Genomic DNA, 14630 nt, shown 5'->3' with positions numbered 1-14630 from the left:
ATGCAGGTAATGAGTCTTCTATTAAACACAGGTGCCCAAAAATTCATCCCAATGCACTGCAGGAACTTGAATGAGCATGTCCTGTGGAAAATTCTAGCCTTGAGTGCTGGTAGTTACTGTACATATTTTTCTGATTCATTCCTCTTGACTTACAAAGGTATCCATCATGTCACAGTGAATGATCTATGAAGCACACCATACCTGAAACCTTCCTCTCTCCAAGTCATCTCCTCAGCATCTAAAACCAGCTCTTATCATTTGTAATCATTAATTAACAACAAAGCATTCTCACTAGTGCAATTTTTCTACTAAGGTTAATGTAATATTTCATTCCACGCCAGCTGTTGTTTTATGACTTCCAAGAATGACAGTAAGTAATGTCTCTCCATAAGAAGTCATCCATGGAGTAAATAAATTAACTCCTCTTTCATCAGCAGTCATTTTGCTGCAGCAAATGAGGCTAATTACATATGAAGTTGTTGTTTACCAACAGGAGTAGGTACCTAAAGTTTGACATTGCACATCAACTGTTCTTCCTTATGTCTCCATGCTGTACCTTTCCCATTAAGGAGTTTTATATTTATGATCCATTAAATACTGTGATTATGAGCCATGCTTACCATCTTGTTATCATCTGCACAGATTTGCCTACAAAGATCAGCATCAACCAAACAACATATGTTTTCAGTACTGGTAGAACTTTTGGGCCACTTCTTGCCCTCGATAAGGAGGGCATACACATTTATTACATACATACATATTTATTACTCGGTTGCAAAGCATCAATAACTTCTAACATACTGTTCTTTAGATAAACTGCACTATTTCTCATATTCAAAAGTTCACTTCCCAGGACAGCTATATGGCTTTCTCAAGGAAGAAATCTGAAACCCAGAACATATCTATATGAAAACTGGAGAAAAAAATAATGGATAGCACTGGTGCACAGTGCTGATGTAATTTTCTTGTCTTACTGGAATTGGCAAGTAATTCTAGAGATCTATTTTTTTTTTCTCCCCTTTCTGACGGATATAGTAATTGTCAGTCATCTCAGGCTTTTCTTGCATGATATAGCTGACAAAAACGCAAGTCTGGCTCAGGATGCTCACAACCCACAGGTTGAGCTCTGGAAGAGTACCATGAGTTTTTTATTTCTTGTAGTCTGGTCACTTGCTGATGAAAAGAAACCACTAGGTGAACTGGACATCTCATCCTATTCAATGACCTGCTCTTTGGCTGCTCTGTTCCTGAGAATGAGGATCCAGAGCACACTGAAACAAACTGCACAGTGCTCAGAGCCTCAGACACACCAAGGACAGAAATAACAGGTCCTTAGCACTGGAACCTCTGATACAAAGTGCTGTGGATGACGTGCACACAGAGCTCAGACCACAAAGTTCACCACAAATCTCTGTCCAGGAATGGGTACAGCCCCCAGAGTTATCCTAGGGAGTGGAAATCAATTGAAGATAGCAAACTACAACCCAGGTGGGTGATGTGGGCTAAACTAGGCTGGGATTTGCTGATGCTACCCAGGCATTCTAAGCCACAGATAATCACAGGGCAGCTCCCAAAATGCAGCATTTGTGGCCTGAAGAGACTGAGGATGTATAAACACTGTCTGCAAGGCAACAGTTCTCTTACTTCCCTTCTCCTGGTGGGAAGGAGAGAAGGGGGGCAAAGATACAATAAAAAATGGGTCATTTTGGAATGACCAGTTCATACAATTTCATAATGCAGAGGCAACAAACAGTTGGTCTACAGTTCTGACTCACCAGTTTTAGCAAATTACTAGACCTGGCTCCAGCTACATCAAAAGCAGACACCTAGAAATACCTCTACTTGACAAAAAGAAATTGGCAAACAGTGTGACCTTTAGCAAAACACTCAGGTTGATTCATGAATTAAAGTTAGGCAATATCAATGTCAAACTAGAAAGTGAAACAAACTTATCCTTGGATTTGGATCCTGAAGGATACAGAACTTTATCTCTTCTGTGTTCCTCTCAGAAGTCTAGACAGTTAGACTAAGCAATGGTGCTACTTGCATTTAATGAAAATTAAATGTTAATCTTGACAACTAGAAGACAAAAATCTAACCTTAAAGATGCAATTATTTCCCATTCGTCCAACATTTCTGTTTTGGTTTGAAACTTCTTGTAATTCAGTAGCACACCCTCTGTACCAAACAGATCAATGTTAACCATGAAAGTGTGAGCAGTGTTACCAAGTTCTGAACTTCTGGTGACTCCAGCTCATGGGCTGACCCACAATTATCTGTTTTTCTTGGAGCAGTGGGGCTGTACAAAGCCATGTAAATTACAAGACACACTTATATATGTTGTCTTCTAAGAATATGTCTTGCAAGCACTTGTTTCCCCACATTCTTAAATTCCTGGGGTTTCATATGCAATAAAAACCCCACAAAATTTACCCAAGATAGAATGCAAGCTTGTGTCACATTCCTGCAGGGCCCTCCATCTGTGTTCAGTTACATCTAGATTCTCTCCTTTGCCATTTGTTGTGTGATTGACTTCTCTTTCTCTTTCCATTTATAATGATGCAGCTTTTTAATAAACTCATTAAATAAACAATCCATTTCAGCCCTCAAAATTTGCCACTGGTATCTCTGCAGCATAGTACTAAACCTCCGCCTAAAAAGGAAAGGCAAAACAACAGATAGTAAGGTCTGAGATGTGCTGCACATCGCCTGCTGTGTATGAGGAGACCACGGCCTGGAAATCCACTTACTCAGTGTAAATCCAGTTTGGTTATATTGACTTTTCTTTCCCTCATGGTATATTAGTGCTCATGAAAAATCTTGCAGTGAAAGCCCTGGAGAAGAAATCTTTTGTCCACAGACAAATGCACTTCCAATTTTCTGCTTTATTACCACAAGCAAAAGAGCAAATGTGTTATACTTTTTCAATAATCACAAGGCCAGACACCCAGCTAAGGCAAAAATCCCACATGGGCTTTGTAATGGACACTTTCTCAAGTCCTAATTCAAGTGCTATCTCCACCCACTTGTCCTCTCTTTCTCCACTCAACATCGGAACAATTATGATTAACCCTCTGAAAATCTGACTACAATCCTAACATTCAGCTCCTACAAACCACCCAATGACCCATTCAGTCACCTTCAGATCATTGCTACATTTGAATTTCCTGAAGACCAATCTTTCTGCCTTTTTTTTTACTGCTATTATTTTTTATTTTTTCCTTCTCTTCGTTTTCCCTTTCCTTTCTCTTTCCTTTTCACAATCATTCACAAGGCCAAAAAAACATTTAAGAGACAAATGATGGCATCTGCAAACAACTCAAGTAACTCCATAGAAGGAAAAACCAGGCCAGGATCAGAGAGGCTGTTATATGTCAACATATTAAATAACCACAGTCAAACTCTCAACTGGTGGAAACCTGTCTCCATCTGGTTTTATGAGGGCAGTGCAACTTGATATCAAACATGAGTAGAAAAAACTGACTCATGTTAAACTACAGCAACCAAAATCCCAGTGAGTATTGACCCTATCTGGCACCTATTTCAATCAATGACCAAACTCTCATCTCCAAGGCAGGGAACAGGCAGGAGCACACAGAATGCAAGGCAGAATGGGCCCTTAATACATCTCAAATTGAAAGTTTCCTACCCTTTAAAAAAATCACAGCTACACCTAGCTTGTAGTAAACCAAAACCATAGCTTCAAGGCATCTTTCAGTGGCCTAAGTTTGGTGTTTAAATTACACACATTACTTTGAACTATGAATATCTGCTGAATCAGCTCTGCTGCTGCTCTGAGGTAGCTGAGTGCCAGAGAGTTTCTGCGATGGCACACACAGCCATTGGCACCAAGGAGAGAAACATGGATTCACAACATCAGGAGTCCAAAAGGTTCTGATAGTCAGAGGTTAAAGATCTAACTGTTTTCATCACTTAGATTAGTAAGAGAGATTTTGGCCAAAAATGTCTTCGTAGAATCAAAGATTGGATTGGGCTGGAAGGAACCTCAATGATCATCTTGTTCCAACTGCCATGAGCAGGGACACCTTCCACTAGAGCTTCCATCCAACCTGGCCTTTTATTGTTGCATATTTATTATATATTTGACTTCTGAGCTGACTACAAAAGGCTGATTCCAACTGCTCCAGCAAGGAAACAAACATGAGAAATCTAACCTCCATCCCCCCCAACCTTGCAAGTACAGGTGAACTCTTGAGGAACAAGCACCCTCCTGCCAAAATATACAACAGTCTCTAATCTGCCACCTTAAGAAAGGTGAGACAGAAGTCTCTTTGTGCACAAATGGAAAAAAAAAAAAGATGAACCATATATCTGAAGAAGCATTCTAAGTGTCATCTCCAATCTCTTGTTTCCTCTCGCAGCCTCTACTCACTGCTTTTTCTTGTTACTGTTTTCCCAGATTGCATATGCTCATTTGTCTGCCCCTCTGGTACTGAGGGCAGCATGCAAAGCTCCTTCCAAAAAAATCAAGCACCAACTAAAAACAAAGAAAGAAACAAAAATTAAAAGCTTCATAAAAATGGGTATCAGCAAGCTGATGGAAACACTTCTGCATAAAAAACTTCAATAATATAAATAACAATAAACATCTTTAGTTCAATATCAGCTGCCAGAACTATGCACTCCCTCAAACATTGACATTGGCTAGCTCACAGGTGAGCCCAGAAAGGGATGCTAACGGTTCACTTGGTCAGGGTACACAGAAAGGAAGGAGCTGCCAGTTATGTCCCCTGCTTCAGGAAGCTCAGGAAATCTTTTCAGTTGTCCAGGTTTGCAAGGACTCTGGGATTATGGCCCTTCACTGGATGGGGATGTTTCTTTCCTACAGCTTGGCCTTTAATAACGTTAAAGGGCAAAAGGTTTTGACTGACACACAGCAGACCCCAGAGAGACCAATTACTCAGCCCGTCTCTTCTCCCTTACCTGCTCCTCTTGAACATCTGCAAAGAGTCTTTAAATTTGACCTGCAAATACTAATAGTTTTCCTTTGCAGCACTGGATTGTTCCTCTTCAGGGCTTCTGCATGTGCTTCCCATTTATGCAATGCTGATTCCCATAATGGTCAATAAAGGGCAGGATAACAGTATGACAAACGTATGTTCCCAGCCATGCCCAGAATTCGAATTGAATTAGAAAGTCAGCCTGTGTTCATAAAAACAACATTAACAAGCAAATGGAGCTTTACTGCACTTCATAACTGATATCACATATCTTTGGATTGCTGTCAATTCTTTATGTAAATACTTTAAATCCCTCAGACTTTGTTTTGCACACAATATAGTGAGTCTCTTCATAATCAAATAGTATTTAAAACATTTATTGCCTTGTTAAATATAACAAGTTAGATTTACTGGGATAGTCACTTTCCCTAATAGCCAATTTAATAAAACTCAATCTATTCATTCATGGATAAATATATAATAGGCGGTTGTTAAACTTTAATAAATTTTTAATAGTCAGCTGGCATTTTCTCTCAATGGCAGCACTTCCTCTCAGCTGCCAACAGGAAATGCTTCTCCTGAATGTGCCAATTCAGCCCACATGTAGGGAATAAATTGATCTAGAGGAGCAAACAGAAGCATGAATTTCAGGTAGTTTTCTTATGCTACTTGTCACAAGAAGAGCAATAACTGAGGTCCTAGCTCTCATCAAGACAGTCAGGTATTGAATAGCACACAGTGTAAGAAAGAACATGAGTTACAGTGTCTGTCTAGACTCCATACAAGCCACAGACCAGGACAAGAAAGGCAGCTGGCTATCTGAAAGTCATATAAATTATATTCATGTAATATTATTGCAATTTACAGTCTTACTGCACTCCTTGTCTCATGTAGATCACGTCACATTCTCTCACACCACCCTGCCAGTCCATGTCAACACATTGCCTCAGCTTCTGTCTAGGTATCCTTTTAAGGCTTTTGAGTACCTAAGAAAAGATTTTGGAGGAGTTCGCATCATTAAAACTAAAAGCCTTCAAAAATCAGGCTTTTAACTCAAACTATAGAATGTTATAGTAAACCCTGCAGTATCCAGGATCAGTTCTCTCAAATGAAGGCAGCTGTTGCATGCAAATAAGAAACACCACAATATCATCAAAAGAGACTACATTTGTATGCTGCATTGGGAAGCTTAATTATAGCCACAAGACACTTACCTGGGTGGGATTATACAGTTCCTGGAGTGGGCTCCTGGATCCTTTCTGACAGCAAATGTCCATCCCAAATGGATTTCTACGCATTACTGCAAGGGGAAATTGAAATTAGTACAGGTTAGCAACACTGGCTAGCAGAAAGCAATTGCAATACTTACAGCAAGAAAAGATTTTCTGACCATAGATCATAGGATTCTAGACAGTGTTGTCACTTAACTCCCGATTTTCCTTTCCCTAGAAATTGTCTAAGAGCTAAATCCCTTATCTATTGTGGAAGTTACTGAAAATAAAAACTCCCTTATAAAAGTTGTTATGCAACAACTCTCAGTTTGGGTGCACAAAAATTCAAGCATGGGGACCAATGCAACACAATTTTCAGCAGTGCCAGACACCTGCTTGTCTGATCATCAGGAAGGAGTCAGATGGATTCCTATAACCAGCACCCCTGAGAGGCAATGTCTGAGCCTCTCTCTGCCTAAACACAGATGTATACAGGAACCTCATATCAAGTTGCATGATTTTAAAGCTTTTGGCCTAGTTCTTCTGTTTCTCCTAGAACAGATGCTAATCAGTACGCAACACACATACAATCAAACACCACTGTCCTTCTTGCCACAATTTTGCTTTACATATTACAACTGGAAATTTTGACTGATCCACAGAACAACATGCACTCTGTTATACCATTAAAGACAAGCTGGCTTTCAAACCAAAGGCTTTGTCAAAGGTCTGATCAAGGAGCATTTTGGATGACAAATTTTTCAGGAGAGCTGTTGGCCTGAGTCCCAGCAGGGATGCAGACCATCAGCTTCAAGTTAGACCTCTGTGGCCATAAAACTCTGTAAGAAGACATTCAGCTCCACCTTCTATAGTCAGGAGGAAAACAAGAGCTTGCTGTGCTTCTTATCTCATGTGGCCCACATCATCCTCTGCTAACACTCTCCTGCCCCCAGCTTGCCCTGGGAAATACAGAAGGCATTACACCTGATTAAATTCTGAGCATCTTTAGTGATGCAGACAAGTACTGCAATTCCTCCATTGCTGTGCTAATGTGTCTTTTTAAAAGATAGATAACTTACAATGTGTTTTAGAAAATTAGAACTTAAAAAAATGTTTTACAGTAACATCAGCTTCCAAAGCCAGGAAGTGGTTTTAGGAAGAAAATTTTGAAATGAGAATGTGAGACATCCAACAGCCATTCTAACTACAGAGCTCCTGTCCACCTTATCCCCCCTCCATGCTTTTGTACCAGAACTGTGTCCAGAGAAGCTTTCAAAATCATTTTGTAGCCCCTTCCTCAATAAAGAAACCTTTCCAAAATGAAGCCTTCTACTCAAGGGCAAAGCACATTAAAACACCACAGCAGGGGGAGAGAGAGGGGGGAACATTTTAGTGTATTCAGCTCATTAGACTGTGATTAACTAAGGTCCTGCAACACTGACGTTCTAAAATGAAGAATAACAAGATTTCTTGTGTGAAGTTCCTTAACTTGTTATTTCACTTTTAATTTCCATTAAATACAGTAAATAGTACAATGCATAAGCGTATCCATCGCTTCCTGCTTCACTTAGCCAGCAGGTATCAACAGGTTATATGCAGCAGTAACAGTAATAAATATTAAATTATCTATGCGACATGAAAGATTTGTTTCCAGATGTAAATAGACAGTAGAAAAAGCTATCTCCCCAGCAAAAGCTAAATGCTAATGTAGAGCCTTAATCATAGAGGTGATTCAACTTATTTTATCATTTCCAGTATTACTTAATTAGTTTTGTTTTTTCAATAAAGCTTTTAGAATCAGACTGTGGGGTTAGCATAGCAACACTGCACTTGGTTTCCTATTTATTGATGCCAGGAACAGCACTTCTTGGTACAACTGTACACAGCACATCTGTGCACACCTGGAAAGTACTTGTGCCAGGAATTTTACTGCAGCATCAAGATAGAGGCGAATACTCCCCTTTCCTCAGCAGAAATTCCACCTGCACAGTTTGTACAACTGTCCTCAAGTGAATAACTATCAGGAATGTTTTTATATAGTTCAAAACACTTTCTAGCATGTCTGTGGGCACACTTACCTCTCAGGGCTCCTACAACATGTTTTCTACTGTCTCAGCTTCTCTGAGGCAGTGCTTCATTATGCCAATGACAAAACCTCTTGGGCCTGAACCTCACCTATCGCAATCTGCAGTAAGAAGAACTGTAGTATGGAGGGTAAGCAGCTCTACTAATTTTAACAACACTTTCGCTAAGGATCCATCACACCATTGTGCAAGTGAAAATTAAAAAATCAAGCCCTTTATCCTCACCAAATTTTATTAGCATAGTAAATATATCAATCTACATTTTATGGCTTGGGCTGATCTCCATACATAATTATGGTTAATTATAATCTAATGATAAGTACTGCATATGCATGGCTCCAAGAATCGTTCAAAAGATCACATTCAGACACACCAACAGCGTGAAGCAGCTGACAAAGGAATTTAGAATTGTCTAGGTTGTAAAAGACCTATAAGACCAATAGCATTCAGCACCTTTAATGATTCAAGAGTACTGCAAGTGCAGCAAGAACATGAATCCTCTGAATTTAGCCAGGAGTGTGAGCAACTGGATGTATCGTGAGTTTGTTACTTAAATATAAGAGCTGTAAAAAAAGACCTTTGTTCCATCCCCAGGAATGATTTGTCAAAAATGCAACCTGGGCCCATCTTGCTAAAATATGTGTAGAACCACTAGTTATGAATCTAATAAGGAAGTTTGTAGAGCATGCTATCTAGGCACCAAATTTCAATTTCTCAAAAGAGGAAGATAAACAGCCCTGCTTAATCAACACAACAACCAGCTGTGTATGCTCTGTATACATACAGAGGAATGTGTAGGCCTTAAATCATCTCAGAACAGGAGCATCTGCGCACAGCTCCAGCTTCCAGAAAACTCCATTTAGATCCACCAGTACCAACAGCAGGAATTTGACCTGTGAGTTACAGTGCACTTAGGACAAGAACACTGAAGATCATTCACATGGAAACATGTGAGCCAGGCTTAATCTGTTACCCCTCCTTGGCAAGAAGGCATTACTAATACACTTGGTAACCCTTCAAAGACCTTATCCGAGAATTGGAGACCTCTGGAGAAAATACTGAATATAAGAAGCTGCATAATTACAATTTCTGCCTCTCCCTATCAGGAGCTACAAAAACCTGAGACAAGAGGACATGTTAGCACTTCTATTGGGAGATTACTGGCCTAAAATGAATGTGAACACTGCGATTACCTAGACAAAGTGAAAAGGGGTCAGGCAGAAATCATGGGATTCGAGATTTTTGAAGACTGAAAGCCGTAAAAGGTCACCTTCTCACAAAGTGTCAGAAGGGCAAATCAACATTTCTCCCAAGTCTGTGTGGGATTAAGTCCCAGAGGAGACTTTGCTGGAAGAGACACACAAAATAACTGCCACTTCTTCAGCACTGAGAGAGACAAACAAGTGGCATTCAAGGATGGGTGTCTGCATTCAGCAGCCATCTCTTTCACTACCAATCTACTATCTCATAGATGTCTGAAGCTCCAGTTTCCAAGACTTCTGTATATTAAAAGGTACCCGGCTGCTATCTAACAACTGCTTCCCTACTTTGCAACATTTAATTTACATTGCTTGGACTACTCTAATTACTGGCATGATAACAAAAGCCAAATGTAAAAATTTTACCTCTGTTCACTGCCTCTTAAATTAAGTCTCATATTACCAATATTTGAGAAAAGTTCTGAGGACATATTAATATTTAACTTTTCATTACACTGGTCTAAAGCACAAAGAACAAAATTCCCTAATACAGCATTGCTTAAAGCTGACCTACATAATTCATTCCTCCTATTGGGATACAAGTTTTCTCTTGTAACTGATACTGAGGAGGAAATAGTATGCACTGGCAGCAGCATGGTGAGACTGTGGTTGAGGATCAGATCCTGTTCTTTTTTAAAAGAAACAAATCCAATATGTTCCTCTTTTTGGTCTGACTGATCTTCATTTTTGGTCTGATTTCTGCATGAGAGGCTGAAAATGGTAGCTTCTTTTGGCTGAAATACACTGCTCTCCAGCTAATTCATTGCTCTCCTCCTGCCCAACCACCCCTAATTTCAGGCCAGAGTAAATGCTTTCCATGGAGCATCTTCTTGACAGCAAAGAGCAGGTTCATAACATAGTAGATTTTGCTTGACCCACTGGGTTAGGGCCAACCATTCACCTAAACATTCCCTACCCAACCTTGACAAAAAATCAGTGCCACTTGGTCATAGCAAGATAGCAGCACCAAAATGGTTACTTACACCTTCGCCATTTCTACCCATGTTTACACAAGCTACTGCCTTTACACTTCCTGAATTTTTAAGTCAAAGCAAAAATATATAATTATACGATACTGAAAGTTCAGAGAGATTCTCTTCAGCTAAACACCTGGACATGGTTTTTCTTGCATAGATTTCTACTACAACCCCAAAGCAGCACAGAAAATTACTTCTACTTGGTATATAGGATGAAGCATTGGAATACATATTTCAGTACTACACCAAACACCTTAACCACAGTGAGATCCACAGCCCAATTGTAAACATTCTTCTGTAAATGGTATTATGAAACAATGCTCTGTCTGTACTGGCAAGAATTATGCTCAAGGCAAGCTGGTCATATCTGAATACAAATCAAGAAAGGTTCAATCCAACAACATTTTGCACATCCAATGTTCTTGAAGCATGATAACATTCAGTGCAGAGTTGAAGTGACCCACAGAAGTAGCCCTTTCCCAGAGTTCCTCAGAGGTTTGGGACTGATTTTGGTTTTCTATTGTTCAATTTGGAATATCTTGTCTTGGAACATAACTTTCTGACAGTTAGCTAAAATCATGCTGAACAAGCTTGTGATTAGTAAACAGCTTGTTCTGCTGCAGGAAAACGAGTCTTGCATAATGATTTACAACAGTTTGCTCTGCAAGACTTCAGCCAAGTTTGAACCACAGGCAAAACAGGAAACTCAGCAAAAGAAGTCTAACTAATTTCAAATGTCATTAAAATTCCTGCGCTCTCTTCTACAGAATAATCAGGCTAAGCATACTGAATGATATGAAAGGGTTAATTTTTAATCAGCAACCAGGCACATGAAGCGTGAATGCAAAAGCTTGAGTAAGGAGACTTTGAGATAGCTCTCCAGGCAATGATTTATGAACACTAATCCTTCAGCAGGGATTCACAAAGATCAGTGGATTGATAGCAACATCTTGTGACATCTGGGGCCTTGTGCTTTGCTGCATTCAGCTCAGGATTTTAGACTAAATTATTGGTCCTTCATCTGAATACCACAGGTACAAGGATTTAGGAGTAAATTCTTGTCTAGCCTCCTTTGATTTCTTAAGGCAACACTGCAGCTTTCTTCCCTGGAGCTTGAGAGATCTATTTTTAGAAAGTCAAAATCAGATTAGGCATTTTATATAAGTATGCCAAAGTCTTAAACCCAGAGAATGCGACAATTCTTCTGTTTATCAATGGAGAACAGATTTTACCTTACATCAGACAGTAACTACAGAAACAAGGGTTTACTTAGCTTGAGAAACAAACAAAAATAAATACAATAAAAGCAAAGGATAAAAAAATAAAGAAGAGAGCACACCTTAGTGAAATGATTATAACTAAGAAGAGCAGGAAAGCTGCCAGATACAGGGCCAGGGACCAGCAAAGCAACAACCGTCACTTCCCAGGTCAGAAAAGTAGAGGCAAAGACCCTAAAAACTCCCACTAAACCTATAAGTTGCTACATTCTGAATTCATATTAGGAAGTGAGATTTCTATAAGTTACTCATTTAAGCTCCTGCCATTACAGAGAGCCACACCTGCATAGGCGGGCCACCCCAGGGGGCCCTGGAGGTGGCTCCTCTCCTTTCCACTAACAAGCAATCCTAAATGGTTGAGGTTACGTGAAATAAATCCTGGCCCAAGTAAGGAAATTCATCTCAACATTTGTTTCTTGGCTCTAATCACTAATTACAAAAGTTGTAAATGCCCTCCAAAGAATCAAGAGATATTTAATTCCTTTTTGCTAGAGACAGTTTTCCAGAAACAAATTTGTATTTTATCCTGTTTGTTCTCAGATTAGCATGGGGATGAATTTAATTGGGCACAGTGGGGAAGTTAATATCCTTGGGTGAAATTATGTAGACTTAGATCCTTGGTCACCCTACAGACATTGCATGTGGCATAAATTAGCACAACATCTTCCCTGTTAATGAACAATGAGAAACTTTTTTCCAGTAATTAAAAAAAAATGTGAATATATACAGCATTTCTTTGGGAGTCTCAAGAACTTATCCACAAACCTAAATCAAGAGACTTTTCCACAGGCTTTACTACTCCCATGAGGAGAGCTCTATTTTGTTTATCTCAAACACACAGGCTTTTTTAAATGCTGCAAGTTTCTCTGAGTGCAAACCACAAACTGTATTAGACTTGGTCAAAACTTTTCTGATACAACCTTGTTTTCTCTGGCATGAAATGCAGATCTGGGAGCATCACAGTATTTCACAGATCCATTCTAGATGGATCACTGACCATCTCAGCTGTCTCCTCGCCTCTGAGAATGCTGTAATTTATGTCAACAATTAGCAAAGCCAGATGTCACAAAATATTGATCAAAATAGTATATTTCTTTTCTCGCTGAAGTACTTCTATGTGTTCATAAATAAATCTTTAAAATTTTGCCATCTACATCAACTTAAGAATTTCTTTGTTTCCTTTTATTTTTCCATCTCAAATGCAGTTACAAGCTTAGGAATTATGACTCGAAATATGTGTATTTTACAAACAAACACGTGCTTTATGAATTTGCATGAAGGGACACTGTGGATCCAGTACATCAAATGCAAAGAAAAACTCTTTCTAACTCTTTCTGGACATTACACTTTTTCCTACTTTTCCATTATAAGTCAGGCATGTGTTTTGCCAAATGAGACTGCAACAATCTGGAAAGGTAGGAAGATTTCTAATGAGGCTTACAGGTTTCTAAATATGCCTTCTTCCAATTTCTAGATACTCACTGTAACAACATCAGCAGGCACCTCTGCTGCTGGGTTGTCTTCACAGCAAGGAGCTAAATTTTCTACCCTGGTCTTCTTATCAGTCTAGTTTTCAAGCTTGTAGATAGTTGGTCATATCCCATCTCTCTGATGTACGTTCAAAAGAAAACTGTAAATGTAGGTCCAGGGGAAAAAAGCAGATTGTCCTAAAAAAATAAGAAGCTGTACTTCTTTTTTTAAATTTCCCACTACTTCCATCATGCCGTTAGTACCAGCCTACTTAACAAAAATGATTTATGAGTTCAGAAAAAAAGAGGGAGAGGAGGAAGGAGGAAGGTTTCTTTAGAAAGCTGTAATTTTAAAAGCATTTATCTTGAATCACAGTCAAAATGAAAAGGACAGCTGCTGCAGCCTATTTGAGCTACTGCTTCTTTGCTATTCTTCAACAGATGTACACAGAAGACGAAATACAAAATCATATTTGCAATGGATATACTGAAATGCACAGCAAGTCTTCTCACAAGCCAAGCAGAATAGAAAATAGAGCTGCAGCAGTCTTTTTAACCTGGAGCAATGAAAGGCTCAAATTTGTGATATCTGAACTTGAGGCAGAAGCAGTGCTCACACACATATGCACATCTGACCTGACAAAAAGAAGCCAAGGGACTCAGGTCATTCCTGTCCTAGCAACATATCCAGATAGACCAAGATTTACCACCCCTGAAGCAGTGCCTCTGGTATTTTACTGCAGTCACAGCCCCCTGATACTTTACTGTCATTTATGAGCAACAATTTTCTTTACAAAAAAGAAGCACTAAAGAATTCAATAAGCAGAAAAGACAGTATGAAATCCTGCAGTAATCGCTTCCAGATCAGTCATTCATTATGGCAAAGAGGATTATGACTGCAGCTTGTTGGATAAGCAGATGAGCTCTCACAAATTAAGGACGCATCTTGCTTGGCAATGTGAAGGCCAAATGCTGATATCAAAGGAAGAAACTATCACAGACAGCAAAGGCCTGATTCTGCGATTTGAAAGTTGTCCAACTAATAATTAATACACAGCTGGGCTTACTGCCTTATTCCAAGAGTTTATTCTGTTTAATACTTCTAAACTCCAAGTAATCCCAAGGCACAGAGATGCAATGGGCTTCTTTGCAAGATCTTTTACTTTCCCAGCAGCTGTTTATTGCCTCAGCTGACCGAGATCAGCACAGCTCCAGGTCTGTAGAGCAGTGCTGGCCCCATGTCCTGTCCTACTGGACCACAGAAGTTCTCCACCACTCCTCCTTCTTCCAGCAGGATCCACACATCTGTACAGGGAGGCTGGGAAGCTGCTTTCACGTCCTCCTCTCTCCGTTAGCAATGAGTGTACACAGATAATATTGCTTTCAGATGTA

The 14630-nt window shown here is 39.5% G+C and overlaps 1 protein-coding gene across 2 annotated transcripts in view; it reads right to left on the bottom strand.

Annotated features, from left to right (window-relative positions):
- The window catches only part of CHST11 (carbohydrate sulfotransferase 11), a 158617-nt gene that overhangs the window by 86777 nt on the left and 57210 nt on the right, over window positions 1-14630 (bottom strand). For both annotated transcript variants that reach the window (XM_030959433.1, XM_030959432.1), the window contains exon 2: window positions 6176-6261. In XM_030959433.1, coding sequence (XP_030815293.1) covers window positions 6176-6261 — 86 coding nt within the window. The remainder of the gene's footprint in view (window positions 1-6175; window positions 6262-14630) is intronic.

Source organism: Camarhynchus parvulus, chromosome 1A (assembly GCF_901933205.1).
Source record: "Camarhynchus parvulus chromosome 1A, STF_HiC, whole genome shotgun sequence".
Taxonomy (NCBI): domain Eukaryota; kingdom Metazoa; phylum Chordata; class Aves; order Passeriformes; family Thraupidae; genus Camarhynchus; species Camarhynchus parvulus.
Note: the sequence above shows the minus strand (reverse complement) of the source record. Positions and strands in the feature narration are given on the sequence as shown.